This window comes from Triticum urartu, chromosome 4 (assembly GCF_003073215.2).
Source record: "Triticum urartu cultivar G1812 chromosome 4, Tu2.1, whole genome shotgun sequence".
NCBI lineage: Eukaryota > Viridiplantae > Streptophyta > Magnoliopsida > Poales > Poaceae > Triticum > Triticum urartu.
The window spans coordinates 491,001,450-491,017,504 of NC_053025.1; the positions used below are offsets into that span (position 1 = coordinate 491,001,450).

General features: G+C 47.8%; 1 protein-coding gene across 1 annotated transcript; it reads left to right on the plus strand.

The window, feature by feature from the left end:
- The first annotated feature begins 11,355 nt into the window (after positions 1-11,355).
- LOC125552220 (probable phospholipase A2 homolog 2) lies at positions 11,356-13,233 on the plus strand. Its single transcript, XM_048715709.1, has 4 exons — positions 11,356-11,646; positions 11,744-11,789; positions 12,080-12,205; positions 12,779-13,233. Exons 1-4 carry the CDS (start codon positions 11,530-11,532, stop codon positions 12,961-12,963), a joined length of 474 nt encoding a protein of 157 aa, XP_048571666.1. The 5' UTR covers positions 11,356-11,529; the 3' UTR covers positions 12,964-13,233.
- The last annotated feature ends 2,822 nt before the right edge of the window (positions 13,234-16,055 follow it).

The following is a 16,055-nucleotide window of genomic DNA, read 5'->3' on the forward strand; positions in this document are numbered from 1 at the left end:
GGGATGCGCGGGGATTAAGCTTGTGGACGATGATACGTCTCAAACATATCTATAAACTTTACTTGTTTTATACTATATTTATATCATTATTGCATCACTTTGGCCTCAGTTTTATCAATTTATTGGACTAACCAATTAATCTAGTGCCTAGTGTTAGTTGCTATTTTTTGTCTATTTTGCAATTTACTGAAATAAAAAAAATCGGAACCCAAAAAACTCAAACACAAATAGGACGCAAGTTTTCAAGCTAAAAGTATGACTCGGCAGAAGCCCAACTAGGTGTGGGGAGTGGGCACAGCCTCCCTGCACCTCTGCACCCCAAGAAAAGTTAGGCGTGTGAGAGGGTCGCGTGGGCCTCGTGGGCATTGTTTCCACCGCCTCTCGGTGCCCCTACCTCTATATATGCTAAAATACGTCGAATATATTGTTATCCTATTTTTTCTGCCGATGCCTCTTCATGATCTGAGGAAACCATTGATTTAGGTCTTTTCTGGCACCTTGCCGGAGGGAATTGATATTAATCAACCTCCATCAGAAAGTGCTGCTTTGGTGATGATGCGGGAGTAGTCCATCTTTGGGGTTTAGGGTTTGCACCAGTACATATGTGAAGGAAATATGCCCTAGAGGCAATAATAAAGTTATTATTTATTTCCTTATATCATGATAAATGTTTATTATTCATGCTAGAATTGTATTAACCGGAAACATGGTACATGTGTGAATACATAGACAAACAGTGTGTCACTAGTATGCCTCCACTTGACTAGCTCGTTGATCAAATATGGTTATGTTTCCTAGCCATAGACAAAAAGTTGTCATTTGATTAACGGGATCACATCATTAGGAGAATGATGTGATTGACTTGACCCATTCCGTTAGCTTAGCACTTGATCGTTTAGTTTGTTGCTATTGCTTTCTTCATGACTTATACATGTTCCTGTGACTATGAGATTATGCAACTCCCGTTTACCGGAGGAACACTTTGTGTGCTACCAAACGTCACAACGTATCTGGGTGATTATAAAGGTGCTCTATAGGTGTCTCCAATGGTACTTGTTGGGTTGGCATATTTCAAGATTAGGATTTGTCACTCGGATTGTCGGAGAGGTATCTCTGGGCTCACTCGGTAATACACATCACTTAAGCCTTGCAAACATTGCAACTAATGAGTTAGTTGCGGGATGATGTATTACGGAACGAGTAAAGAGACTTGCCGGTAACGAGATTGAACTAGGTATTGAGATACCGACTATCGAATCTTGGGAAAGTAACATACCGATGACAAAGGGAACAATGTATGTTGTTATGCGGTTTGACCGATAAAGATCTTCGTAGAATATGTAGGAGCCAATATGAGCATCCAGGTTCCGCTATTGGTTATTGACCGGAGACGTGTCTCGGTCATGTCTACATAGTTCTCGAACCCGTAGGGTCCGCACGCTTAAAGTTCGATGATGGTTATATTATGAGTTTATGTGTTTTGATGTACCGAAGGTAGTTCGGAGTCCCGGATGTGATCACGAACATGACGAAGAGTCTCGAAATGGTCAAGACATAAAGATTGATATATTGGACGAATATATTCGGACACCGGAATGGTTTCGGGGGTTATCGGATATATGCCGGAGTACCAGGGGGTTACCGGAACCCCCCGGAGGTTATTGGGCCTCATGGGCCCAATTGGTGGAAGAGGAGAGGCGGCCAAGGGGCAGCCGCGCGCCCCTCCCCTCCCAAGTCCGAATTGGACAAGGAAGGGGGGCGCCTCCCCCCTTTTCCTTTCTTCCTCTTTCTCCTTCCCTCTCCTCTCCTACTCCAACATGGAAATGGGGGAGTCCTACTCCCGGTGGGAGTAGGACTCCTCATGGGGCGCGCCAAGGGTGGCCGCCCCCCTCCCCCTTCTCCACTCCTTTATATACGGGGAGGGATGCACCCCCTAGAGACACAACAATTGATCCCTTGGATCTCTTAGCCGTGTGCGGTGCCCCCCTCCACCATAATCCACCTCGGCCATATCGTAGCAGTGTTTAGCCGAAGCCCTGCGTCGGTAGAACATCATCATCGTCACCACGCCGTCGTGCTGACGGAACTCTCCCTCAAAGCTCGGCTGGATCGGAGTTGGAGGGACGTCATCGAGTTGAACGTGTGCAGAACTCGGAGGTGCCATGCATTCGGTATTTGATCGGTTGGATCGTGAAGACGTACGACTACATCAACCGCGTTGTACTAACACTTCCGCTTTTGGTCTACGAGGGTACGTGGACACACTCTCCCCTCTCATTTCTATGCATCACCATGATCTTGCGTGTGCGTAGGAAAATTTTGAGATTACTACGTTTCCCAACAGTGGCATCCGAGCCAGGTTTTTATGCGTTGATATTATATGCACGAGTAGAACACAAGTGAGTTGTGGGCGATACAAGTCATACTGCTTACCAGCATGTCATACTTTGGTTCGGCGGTATTGTTGGATGAAGCAGCCCGGACCAACATTACGCGTACGCTTACGCGAGACTGGTTCTACCGACGTGCTTTGCACACAGGTGGCTGGTGGGTGTCAGTTTCTCCAACTTTAGTTGAACCGAGTGTGGCTACGCCCGGTCCTTGAGAAGGTTAAAACAACACTAACTTGACGAACTATCATTGTGGTTTTGATGCGTAGGTAAGAACAGTTCTTGCTCAACCCGTAGCAGCCACGTAAAACTTGCAACAACAAAGTAGAGGACGTCTAACTTATTTTTGCAGGGCATGTTGTGATGTGATATGTTCAAGACATGATGCTATATTTTATTGTATGAGATGATCATGTTTTGTAACCGAGTTATCGGCAACTGGCAGGAGCCATATAGTTGTTGCTTTATTGTATGCAATGCAATCGCCCTATAATTGCTTTACTTTATCACTAAGCGGTAGCGATAGTCATAGAAGCAATAGTTGGCGAGACGACAACGATGCTACGATGGAGATCAAGGTGTCGCGCCGGTGACGATGGTGATCATGACGGTGCTTCGGAGATGGAGATCACAAGCACAAGATGATGATGGCCATATCATATCACTTATATTGATTGCATGTGATGTTTATATTTTATGCATCTTATTTTGCTTTGATTGACGATAGCATTATAAGATGATCTCTCACTAAATTTCAAGATAAAAGTGTTCTCCCTGAGTATGCACCGTTGCCAAAATTCGTCGTGCCCAGACACCACGTGATGATCGGGTGTGATAAGCTCTACGTCCATCTACAACGGGTGCACGCCAGTTTTGCACACGCAGAATACTCAGGTTAAACTTGACGAGCCTAGCATATGCAGATATGGTCTCGGAACACTGAGACCGAAAGGTCGAGCGTGAATCATATAGTAGATATGATCAACATAGTGATGTTCACCATTGAAAACTACTCCATTTCACGTGATGATCAGTTATGGTTTAGTTGATTTGGATCACGTGATCACTTAGATGATTAGAGGGATGTCTATCTAAGTGGGAGTTCTTAAGTAATATGATTAATTGAACTTAAATTTATCATGAACTTAGTACCTGATAGTATTTTTGCATGTCTATGTTTGTTGTAGATAGATGGCTCGTGTTGTTGTTCCATTGAATTTTAATGCGTTCCTTGAGAAAGCAAAGTTGAAAGATGATGGTACCAATTACACGGATTGGGTCCGTAACTTGAGGATTATCCTCTTTGCTGCACAGAAGAATTACGTCCTGGAAGCACCGCTAAGTGCCAAACCTGCTACAGGAGCAACACCAGATGTTATGAACACCTGGCAGAGCAAAGCTGATGACTACTCGATAGTTCAGTGTGCCATGCTTTACAGCTTAGAACCAGGACTTCAACGGCGTTTTGAACGTCATGGAGCATATGAGATGTTCCAGGAGTTGAAGTTAATATTTCAAGCAAATGCCCAGATTGAGAGATATGAAGTCTCCAATAAGTTCTATAGCTGCAAGATGGAGGAGAATAGTTCTGTCAATGAGCATATACTCAAAATGTCTGGGTATCATAATCACTTGACTCAACTGGGAGTTAATCTTCCTGTTGATAGTGTCATTGGCAGAGTTCTTCAATCACTGCCACCAAGTACAAGAGCTTTGTGATGAACTATAATATGCAAGGGATGGATAAGACGATTCCCGAGCTCTTCGCAATGCTAAAGGCTGCAGAGGCAGAAATCAAGAAGGAGCATCAAGTGTTGATGGTTAATAAGACCACCAGTCTTAAGAAAAAGGGCAAAAGGAAGAAGAAGGGGAACTTCAAAAAGAACAGCAAACAAGTTGCTGCTCAAGAGAAGAAACCCAAGTCTGGACCTAAGCCTGAGACTGAGTGCTTCTACTGCAAACAGACTGGTCACTGAAAGCGGAACTGCCCCAAGTATTTGGCGGATAAGAAGGATGGCAAGGTGAACAAAGGTATATGTGATATACATGTTATTGACGTGTACCTTACCAGAGCTCGCAGTAGCACCTGGGTATTTGATATTGGTTATGTTGCTAATATTTGCAACTCAAAACAGGGACTATGGATTAAGCGAACACTGGCTAAGGACGAGGTGACGATGCGCGTGGGAAATGGTTACAAAGTCGATGTGATCACCGTCGGCACGCTACCTCTACATCTACCTTCGGGATTAGTTTTAGACCTAAATAATTGTTATTTGGTGCCAACGTTGAGCATGAACATTATATCTGGATCTTGTTTAATGCGAGACGGTTATTCATTTAAATCTGAGAATAATGGTTGTTCTATTTATATGAGTAATATATTTTATGGTCATGCACCCTTAAAGAGTGGTCAATTTTTGATGAATCTCGATAGTAGTGATACACATATTCATAATGTTGAAGCCAAAAGATGCAGAGTTGATAATGATAGTGCAACTTATTTGTGGCACTGCCGTTTGGGTCATATTAGTATGAAGCGCATGAAGAAACTCCATACTGATGGACTTTTAGAATCACTTGATTATGAATCATTTGGTACTTGCGAACCATGCCTCATGGGCAAGATGACTAAAACGCCGTTCTCCGGAACTATGGAGCGAGCAACTGATTTGTTAGAAATCATACATACTGATGTATGTGGTCCAATGAATGTTGAGGCTCGCGGCGGGTATCGTTATTTTCTCACCTTCATAGATGATTTAAGCAGATATGGGTATATCTACTTAATGAAACATAAGTCTAAAACATTTGAAAAGTTCAAAGAATTTCAGAGTGAAGTTGAAAATCATCGTAACAAGAAAATAAAGTTTCTACGATCTGATCGTGGAGGAGAATATTTGAGTTACGAGATTGGTCTACATTTGAAACAATGCAGAATAGTTTCTCAACTCACACCACCCGGAACACCACAACGTAATGGTGTGTCCGAACGTCATAATCGTACTTTACTAGATATGGTGCGATCTATGATGTCTCTTACTTATTTACCGCTATCGTTTTGGGGTTATGCTTTAGAGACGACCGCATTCACGTTAAATAGGGCACCATCAAAATCCGTTGAGACGACACCTTATGAACTATGGTTTGGCAAGAAACCAAAGTTGTCGTTTCTTAAAGTTTGGGGCTGCGATGCTTATGTGAAAAAGCTTCAACCTAATAAGCTCGAACCCAAATCGGAGAAATGTGTCTTCATAGGATACCCAAAGGGTACGCCTTCTATCACAGATCCGAAGGCAAGACATTCGTTGCTAAGAATGGATCCTTTCTAGAGAAGGAGTTTCTCTCGAAAGCAGTGAGTGGGAGGAAAGTAGAACTTGATGAGGTAACAGTATCTGCTCCCTTGTTGGAAAGTAGTTCATCATAGAAACCGGTTCCTGTGACTTCTACATCAATTAGTGAGGAAGTTAATGATGATGATCATGAAACTTCAGATCAAGTTATTACTGAACCTCGTAGGTCAACCAGAGTAAGATCCACACCAGAGTGGTACGGCAATCCTGTTCTGGAGGTTATGTTGCTAGACCATGACGAACCTACGAACTATGAAGAAGCGATGGTGAGCCCAGATTCTACAAAATGGCTTGAAGCCATGAAATCTGAGATGGGATCCATGTATGAGAACAAAGTGTGGACTTTGGTTGACTTGCTCGTTGATCGGCAAGCCATCGAGAATAAATGGATCTTCAAGAAGAAGACTGACGCTTATGGTAATGTTACTATCTATAAAGCTCGACTTATTGTAGAAGGTTTTCGACAAGTTCAAGGGATTGACTACGATGAGACCTTCTCACCCGTAGCGATGCTTAAGTCCGTCCGAATCATGTTAGCAATTGCCGCATTTTATGATTATGAAATTTGGCAAATGGATGTCAAAACTGCATTCCTGAATGGATTTCTAGAAGAAGAGTTGTATACGATGCAACCGAAAGGTTTTGTCGATCCAAAGTGAGCTAACAAAGTGTGCAAACTCCAGCGATCCATTTATGGACTGGTGCAAGCCTCTCGGAGTTGGAATAAACGTTTTGATAGTGTGATCAAAGCATATGGTTTTATACAGACTTTTGGAGAAGTCTGTATTTACAAGAAAGTGAGTGGGAGCTCTGTAGCATTTCGGATATTATATGTGGATGACATATTGTTGATTGGAAATGATATAAAATTTCTAGATAGCATAAAAGGATATTTGAATAAGAGTTTTTCAATGAAACACCTTGGTGAAGCTGCTTATATATTGGGCATCAAGATCTATAGAGATATATCGAGACGCTTAATTGGCCTTTCACAAAGCACATACCTTGACAAAGTTTTGAAGAAGTTCAAAATGGATCAGGCAAAGAAAAGGTTCTTGCCTGTGTTACAAGGTGTGAGGTTGAGTAAGACTCAATGCTCGACCACTTCAAAAGATAGAGAGAAAATGAAAGATGTTTCATATGCTTTAGCCATAGGCTCTATCACGTATGCAATGTTGTGTACCAGACCTGATGTGTGCCTTGCTATTAGTTTAGCAGTGAGGTACCAAAGTAATCCAGGAGTGGATCACTGGACAGCGATCAAGAACATCCTGAAATACTTAAAAAGGACGAAGGATATGTTTCTCGTTTATGAAGGTGACAAAGAGCTCGTCGTTAATGGTTACGTCGATGCAAGCTTTGACACTGATCCGTACGATTCTAAATCGCAAACCGGATACATGTTTTTATTAAAAGGTGGAGCTGTCAGTTGGTGCAGTTCTAAACAAAGCATCGTAACAGGATCTACATGTGAAGCGGAGTACATAGCTGCTTCGGAAGCAGCAAATGAAGGAGTCTGGATGAAGGAGTTCATATCCGATCTAGGTGTCATACGTAGTGTATCGGGTCCAATGAAAATCTTTTGTGACAATACTGGTGCAATTGCTTTGGGAAAGGAATCCAGATTTCACAAGAGAACCAAGCACATCAAGAGACGCTTCAACTCCATCCGGGATCAAGTCCAGGTGGGAGACATAGAGATTTGCAAGATACATACGGATCTGAATGTTGCAGACCCGTTGACTAAGCCTCTTCCACGAGCAAAACATGATCAGCACCAAGGCTCCATGGGTGTTAGAATCATTACTGTGTAATCTAGATTATTGACTCTAGTGCAAGTGGGAGACTGAAGAAAATCTGCCCTAGAGGCAATAATAAAGTTATTATTTATTTACTCATATCATGATAAATGTTTATTATTCATGCAAGAATTGTATTAACCAGAAACATGATACATGTGTGAATACATAGACAAACAGTGTGTCACTAGTATGCCTCTACTTGACTAGCTCGTTGATCAAAGATGGTTATGTTTCCTAGCCATAGACAAAGAGTTGTCATTTGATTAATGGGGTCGCATCATTAGGAGAATGATATGATTGACTTGACCCATTCCATTAGCTTAGCACTTGATCGTTTAGTTTGTTGCTATTGCTTTCTTCATGACTTATACATGTTCCTGTGACTATGAAATTATGCAACTCCCGTTTACCGGAGGAACACTTTGTGTGCTACCAAACGTCACAACGTAACTGGGTGATTATAAAGGTGCTCTATAGGTGTCTCCAAAGGTACTTGTTGGGTTGGCGTATTTCAAGATTAGGATTTGTCACTCCGATTGTCGGATAGGTATCTCTGGGCCCACTCGGTAATACACATCACTTAAGCCTTGCAAGCATTGCAACTAATGAGTTAGTTGCAGGATGATGTATTACGGAACGAGTAAAGAGACTTGCCGGTAACGAGATTGAACTAGGTATTGAGATACCGACGATCGAATCTCGGGCAAGTAACATACCGATGACAAAGGGAACAACGTATGTTGTTATGCGGTTTGACCGATAAAGATATTCGTAGAATATGTAGGAGCCAGTATGAGCATCCAGGTTCCGCTATTGGTTATTGACCGGAGACGTGTCTCGGTCATGTCTACATAGTTCTCGAACCCGTAGGGTCCGCACGCTTAAAGTTCGATGACGGTTATATTATGAGTTTATGTGTTTTGATGTACCAAAGGTAGTTCGGAGTCCCGGATGTGATCACGGACATGACGACGAGTCTCGAAATGGTCGAGACATAAAGATTGATATATTGGATGACTATATTCGGACACCGGAATGGTTTCGGGGGTTATCGGTTATATACCGGAGTACCGGGGGGTTATCGGAACCCCCTCGGAGGTTATTGGGCCTCATGGGCGCAATTGGTGGAAGAGGAGAGGCGGCCAAGGGGCAGCCGCGCGCCCCTCCCCTCCCAAGTCCGAATTGGACAAGGAAGGGGGGCGGCGTCCCCCCTTTCCTTTCTTCCTCTTTCTCCTTCCCTCTCCTCTCCTACTCCAACATGGAAAGGGGGGACTCCCACTGGTGGGAGTAGGACTCCTCATGGGGCGCGCCAAGGGTGGTCGACCCCCTCCCCCTTCTTCACTCCTTTATATACGGGGAGGGAGGCACCCCCTAGAGACACAACAATTAATCCCTTGGATCTCTTAGCCGTGTGCGGTGCCCCCCTTCACCATAATCCACCTCGGTCATATCATAGCAGTGCTTAGGCGAAGCCCTGCGTATGTAGAACATCATCATCGTCACCACGCCGTCGTGCTGGCGGAACTCTTCCTCAAAGCTCGGCTGGATCGGAGTTGGAGGGACGTCATCGAGTTGAACGTGTGCAGAACTCGAAGGTGCCGTGCATTTGGTACTTGATCGGTCGGATCGTGAAGGCGTACGACTACATCAACCACGTTGTGCTAACGCTTCCGCTTTCGGTCTACGAGGGTACGTGGACACACTCTCCCCTCTCGTTGCTATGCATCACCATATGATCTTGCGTGTGCGTAGGAAAATTTTAAAATTACTACGTTCCCCAACAATATGTGCTCTCTCTCTCTCTCTCTCTCTCTCTCCCCTCCCTCTCCCTCTCCCTCTCTCCTTGATTATGCGAGTTTCCGAGGATGAATGTGATCATGGGTTTTGTCAATAGATTTGAATTATCTGATGCATCCAATCATATTGTGTTTGTGGTGAATTATATCTTGCTGATCCTATGAGTTTCTTTATAGTGGATAAATATTTTGAGAATCAATGAGATCATGATGCATGTCTAGCATAATTTTTGAAGATACCCATAGTGACATTGGGGTGACTATGGATTAAGTCAGAACAATAAAGATCATGAGTTGTTTGTTTCGTATAATTGTTGGAGCTGCCTATAGTGACGTTAGGGTTGTCCTCTGGATCAAGATTAGAAAAACGAACTTAGAGGTGTGCCTAGCCAGGAGGTTAGAGGTACGCTATATCATCCCACTTGGATCTAATAAAACAAGATCTAATAATCCATCCCTCAGTTCCACACGTCACCGGGGCGAGAAAGAGGGAGGCGGTAATTGCTAGTTTCGTTTCAGCAAATTGTCCACCTTTCCCCTTCAAAATGACGATGAGCCCCCCCTTTTTTTGGTATTTGTTGTGCATCTTTTTATTTTCAGGTTCTCACAAGTGAAAATTTGGTGATTATTGCTCGACGCTATCATTTCGCCATAAAAGTGCTTCGCCGCCTATATTGCTCTACGCTATCATTTCTGAAGCAAACATTTGGGTCGTCACCGGCGCCAAGAAATTAGGGTCCACTCTTTTGTGAGAATAATCATTCATGCCGTGCAAGGGGTCTTTTGTAACAAACTCTTCTCTCTTCTTATCTAATGGAGGAGGCAAATCTTTTGCCTTCGTTTCGAGAAAAAAAATCTTTGATGATTTGTTTGAATTTCAGCACTATGCGCCGAATATCGTGTGGAGGTGCGGGCGTGCTGTTCCACGCCATGCAAGTCTACGTCTATGCCTATCACGAAGGAAAGTTTGTAGGTGGAGTATGAGTACTGTGTTGTATTACTCTTTGAGTTTGACTGCTAACCAAAGACGATCCGACGAAGCAGGAAGCGGGATTCGCACGAAATAAGGCATTGACGCACGCCCAAGTAATCTTCACCGGAACTGAGCTCGTAAACTGCCTTCAGCCTTAACTCTCATAAATATTACTGGTTGATGTGTTCTTGTCGTTCTAGAGGAGTCGCCAGAAGGGCGAAAACACATAGACAATGTGCAGCGGTTGCATGGGCGTTCTACGGTTGCCAAGTAATTTCTTTGCTTCAGGAAGACACTCAACCAGACTCAGTTTGATCTCGGTTCTATACCATTAAACTAACCAAGCCTGGTGCAGGCGGGCTTCCATGCAGGTGGTCAAATGTCAGTTCTTTTATCCGTTTGTTTGGTACGCCCTTACACAATAAACAAAGATAAGATGCCTAATCTTGGATGAGAAGGTAATGTACGTGATCATGTTAACACTGCATGCCAATGGGACGTAGGTTAGAGATTACAAAACTGCACCCACTTGTCCTCCGGCGTCCTCCGGTGATGGCAACTTGTGAGCTGTAATGTAAGTGTGCCGTCCTTTGTCAAGACTGCAATAATAATGTATGCATGCTCCCTGTGATCTGCATGAATTATGCCCACACCAACCAAAGGTTATATGTTCGGAAAACAAGATGAAATTGCACACCTTTTAGTTGTTTGGAGTTTTTTCTTACTAATCTTTGTCAACCGAAGTTATAACCTTGAAACTGTGCAACTTTAGCATAACATTGCTGCAATGACTAGTTCATATGATAAATGTGGAGTGAGGTGGGGTAGACAACTTAGCGATAGCCGGTTTTTAGTACATACTCCTTCCGTCCTATAATATAAAATCATTTTGCAAGCTACCGCAGCTAAAGTTAGCGATTATAAACGTCAGGATAAGAGCGACCACTCCACAAAATATGGGGATATGAATCGGCTGATGGCACATGCCATGGCACCTCCCGTCACCAGTGGCATGCCCAGTGATCGCTTCACCTGTGCTAGTTGCTGCACCACGCCACCGCATCCAGGCCCCAAACCCGAGAGCTCATATAAGTAACTCACGCGGTGCCTTACGAAAATAGATCACGTATACTTCGCACCCCACACACCTCGCCCTGCTTCGTCCCTGGCAGAAGCTCCTCTCTGCTTCCCTTCCGCGACTTGGACACAGCAGCAATGAGATCGGTGCTCGGTCTCTCCCATTGGTGTTCCTTGCTGCTTCTCCTCTCGCTGGTGACGGCTTCGCGGGGGCTCGAGGTCGGCGACCTCTTCAGCCATGGGAAACCACCGGCGGTACGTACGTGGGAGATCGAGCGTACGGCTTACTAGCAAATCGATTTGGATTGTTCGTTTGCATGTGGAGCTGATCGATTTCGTCGTGGCCTTGCAGGGGAAGCAGGACTGCAGCCGGACATGCGAGTCCAAGTTTTGCACGGGTAAGCACTTGCCTCAACGCTGATCAGTCTCAGCAATCTGCGGTTTTAGTTCCTGAAAAGAACAAAGCAGTCGATCCCAATCAGATTGAACTGCAAGTTAGATTGTTAGATTGAACTTCATCTTGACTAGCTCTTTTTTAGCCAGACGGCAGCATTGCCGCGCAGAAGTAGCTAGGATAGGATAGCAGATTTCCTGTTATTTTTCAGTTGAATAATGGGCTGGACTGAAGTAACTGACGCTCGCTTGCCCTTGGTTTCCGGCACGCCACCGGCCGGCGTCCCTCCGGAAGTCCCGCCTGTGCTGAGGTACGGGAAATACTGCGGAATCCTCTACAGCGGCTGCCCCGGCGAGAAGCCCTGCGACGCCCTGGACGCCTGCTGCATGGTCCACGACCACTGCGTCGCCGCCAACAACAGTACGATATCTTCTCCCAGCTCCACACATTCTTCTTCTATCTATCTATCTGAACCGAAAAGATCGGGCAGGAGGAAAACACGTACAGTTTCCCTTTTGTTTGCTTCGTTTGACATCTCCACCAAAAGGCCCCACAGACACAGAGCTCTCGGCCTCATGCCAGTTGTTTACGAGATGACACGCCACCTATAGCAAGCAGATCGTATCCCCAGTGGCACCGGCATGCATGATTAGGAATGATTAGATTAACAAGTGCATGGGCAGATGGCTCCCTCATTGGCCCAACACGCTCCAGATAAGCCGCATGCAGTTCGTATCAGCACACGCTCCTCCAAATAAGTACGCATTTCGTATGGAGATAAGCCGATGCGTGCGACGCTACCGACACGTACGCCGCTGCGCCACTAGCTCGTCAACGTCGCCGGCCCTGTCGCCCCCATTTCGACCGCGGCAGCGTCACGCATGATTGCAGGGAAGAAAACGCCGCCGTCGCACTCACCCGGCCGCGCGCACTGATCCTGCCACTGTGTCTGAATGATTTGTGGTGCACTCACTCCGTGTGTCGTGTGTGCAGATGACTACCTGAACACCGGGTGCAACGAGAACCTGCTGGGCTGCCTCGACGGGGTGAACCCGGCGGGGCCGACGTTCCCGGGGAACAAGTGCGGCGTCGGCGAGACGGCGTTCGTCATAAAGGGCGTCATCGAGGCGGCCGTGCTCGCGGGGAAGATCCTTCACAAGCGCGACATCGGGCAGTAGTAACCATCATCGGGCAGTACTTAGGAAATAATGTGGTAGGCGTGGCGTGGCGCGGTGGTGCTGCAATCGGGCACTACTGTGCTTTGGACCAGTTTGGTGATATGTACGGTGCGCGGCATATTGCTGGACCGCAGACTGGTGCGAAATGGCATGCATGGGTTGCAACATTGTTTCTGTAGTCAAAGGACATACTGTAGTCAAAGGATATTCCTGTTGTCCTGTGTCCAGTAGACCAGTATTTCCTTCGTTTCTAGAAGTACTGCTTTGCCACACCGTTCTTTAGTCATGAGTTCAAAGGGATAGAAATTTATATATGCGTGTTTTAAAAAAACGGAGGCAAATATTTTGCCTCATCCACTAATTAAGGGGATTTCTATTTATATGCCCTCGGTTGCTTAGCACTCGTTAGTTCTCCCCCAACCAACTAACACCCCTCACTTTTTCCCTTCACCACTCAGCCCGATACGTAACAACATATGCGCCACGTAACGGTCAACTACATTAGGATGATGACATACACACTGCATGCGGCTGTCCCACGTATCAACATATGCGCCACGTAACGGTCAACTACATTAGGACGATGACATACGGTCCCTTGCCTTCCGCCTCAACGGCAGCCGCTTCACGCAGAGTAGCCGCCCTTCTTGTTGGAATAAGCCACGACGTGTGTGGTCGGACTTGTTGGACGCGTCGGATGCGTGCGGGACGGGCGGGACACACTGATGCCGTCGGGCTCGTCGGGTTCGTCGGGCGCGTCGGTGGCGCGCGGGACGGACGGGACGTGCGGAACGCAGCAACGTGGCGTATGTGTGTAGCGTGTGTACTCAGTCTGGCACGTAGAGCAGGCCGTTGGCGACTGTGCCGGCCAAGTTTGCTACTCCTACATGCATGGCTGAGTTAGTTAGCTAGGTGAGCTCTTCTAGGAGTGGATGAGTTCGTGCGGTTAGTGGCCGGTTGTGAGGCCGGGTCCTGCGTAGGTGCATAGATTAGTGGCCGGTGTGGCCGATGAGCTGTGCGCGTGCATCTACTACTTAAGTGATGTGCTTGTGCCTGTAGCCGTGAGGCAGTTGGAGCTCTGAATAGTAACGGGGCCGTGAAGCCGGGTGAAACTCCAGTGTACTGCGTGATCCTCCTTCTTCTACCTTCATCCATCCGTGTGAGAGAGCGGTTCCAACAATTGGTATACAGAGCCAGATTCAAGGGGCGGCCGTGGCGCGCGGCGGCGTCCGCGGTGCGCGGCGGACATGAAGGTCTTGGCGACGGCGCGCGACGAGCGCGTGGCGAGTCCACGGCGGTGTGGCGTGATGCCGGGCGCGCGGCGAGCGCGTGGCGTCGGCAACGCGCGGCGAGTCCACGACAGTGTGGCGTGATGCCGTGCGCGCGACGAGCAGCGGCGGTCGTGGAGTCGAGGAGGTCGCGGAGGACCTGCGTGGTGTCGCAGAGGCCGCGGCGGCTCGGCGCGGCGACCGTGGAGGCGCTGCGCTGCGGTTGACGGCACAGCGGTGCAGGGCAATAAGCGCGGCGGCGAGCCGGGCGCGACCGGTGCGTGTTATGGGTGTGCACCGGACGCGTCGGGCGCGTCGGGACCGCGGGAGTGGACCGCGTCGAGGCGCTGGACCTGGTTGCGCAGATCGCGTACGTGCGCGGCGGGAGCGCGGGCCGGGAGCACGGGGATGTGGGGACTGCGCGCGAAGGGCACGGCGGCACGGTGGCAGGCTTGGCAGCAACATCAGGGCGGTAGCGGCTACAACGTCGATGACGACGGACTCCTCTAAGTCGTGGCTTAGGGGGTGTGTGTTGGAATAAGCCACGACGTGTCTGGTCGGGCTCGTCGGACGCGTCAGATGTGCGTGGGACGGGCGGGACACACTGGTGCCGTCGGGCTCATCGGGTTCGTCGGACACGTCGGTGGCGCGCGGGACGTGCGGGACGCAGCAACATGGCGTATGTGTGTAGCGTGTGTACTCAGTCTGGCATGTAGAGCAGGCCGTTGGCGACTGTGCTGGCCAAGTTTGCTACTCCTACATGCATGGCTAAGTTAGTTAGCTAGGTGAGCTCTTCTAGGAGTGGATGAGTACATGCGGTTAGTGGCCGGTTGTGAGGCCGGGTCCTGCGTAGGTGCATAGATTAGTGGCCGGTGTGGCCGATGAGCTGTGCGCGTGCATCTACTATTTAAGTGTTGTGCTTGTGCCTGTAGCCGTGAGGCAGTTGGAGCTCTGAATAGTAACGGGGCTATGAAACCGGATGAAACTCCAGTGTACTGCATGCTCCTCTTCTTCTACCTCCATCCATCCGTGTGAGAGAGCGGTTCCAACACTCCTCTACTCTCCAGTTATGGCTTCTTCTTCAGATGCCCGACGCCTGACAGCCTCTGCCTACACCGTGGACAGAGACGCGGCTAGCACCGCTTGGTCAAGCTGTTGTTACACTACGCGCAGGGCCTCCTCGGCATGGCCAGTGAGCACGGCAGCATCGGGCGCAGGAGGCGGTGCGTCTTCCTCGGCCGCATCTTCCACACCGTAGATGTCGAGGTGCTCCTGCATCGCCTCGAAGGCCACCTCCTCCTCGGCGTCCTCCTCATCGAGCTCTCTGCGGTTACGAGATAGCTCAGACATCGTGGGCTCTAGCTCGGAGTAGTTTGAATAGGTATTGGAGCCCAACAAGGATGCGCCAGAGTTGGAGCCAACAGCCGCTTCAGTGTTGGAGCCGCCGCCGGTGCCAGGCACCGGCGCCCTGGGGCAGAGACCTCCCGTGGAGATCCTTGCGGCCTGTAGCTGCCTCACCATGGTGGCTGAACTAGATTTGGATTGCGCGGCATGTGGAGGCAATGGAGTGAAACGTTAGTGGAATGATGCCGCACGCCAGTATTTAATTAGAGGAGTGCGGGGAGTGGACCGTCGATGCAGGGAGTTCAACGAAGCACTGCCTCCGTCTTTTCGCATTGAATCGAGGCGTGTTGATTGGTAAACCTGCATCCTGAGGGTGCACTAATTGCCCTGATGCGACGAAGCTGCATGGCAGCGCGCATGCAGGGCAGGCTACTTCGGGTGGCTTTGCGCATGCATGGCAGGCTGAGACTAGGCCTCTAC

Coding starts and splice junctions, on each gene's coding strand:
- LOC125552220 (XM_048715709.1), top strand. CDS start 11,530: ATGAGATCGGTGCTCGGTCTCTCCCATTGGTGTTCCTTGCTGCTTCTC. Junction 11,790..12,079: donor CGAGTCCAAGTTTTGCACGG/GTAAGCACTTGC, acceptor TCCCTCCGGAAG/TCCCGCCTGTGCTGAGGTAC. Junction 12,206..12,778: donor CTGCGTCGCCGCCAACAACA/GTACGATATCTT, acceptor TCGTGTGTGCAG/ATGACTACCTGAACACCGGG.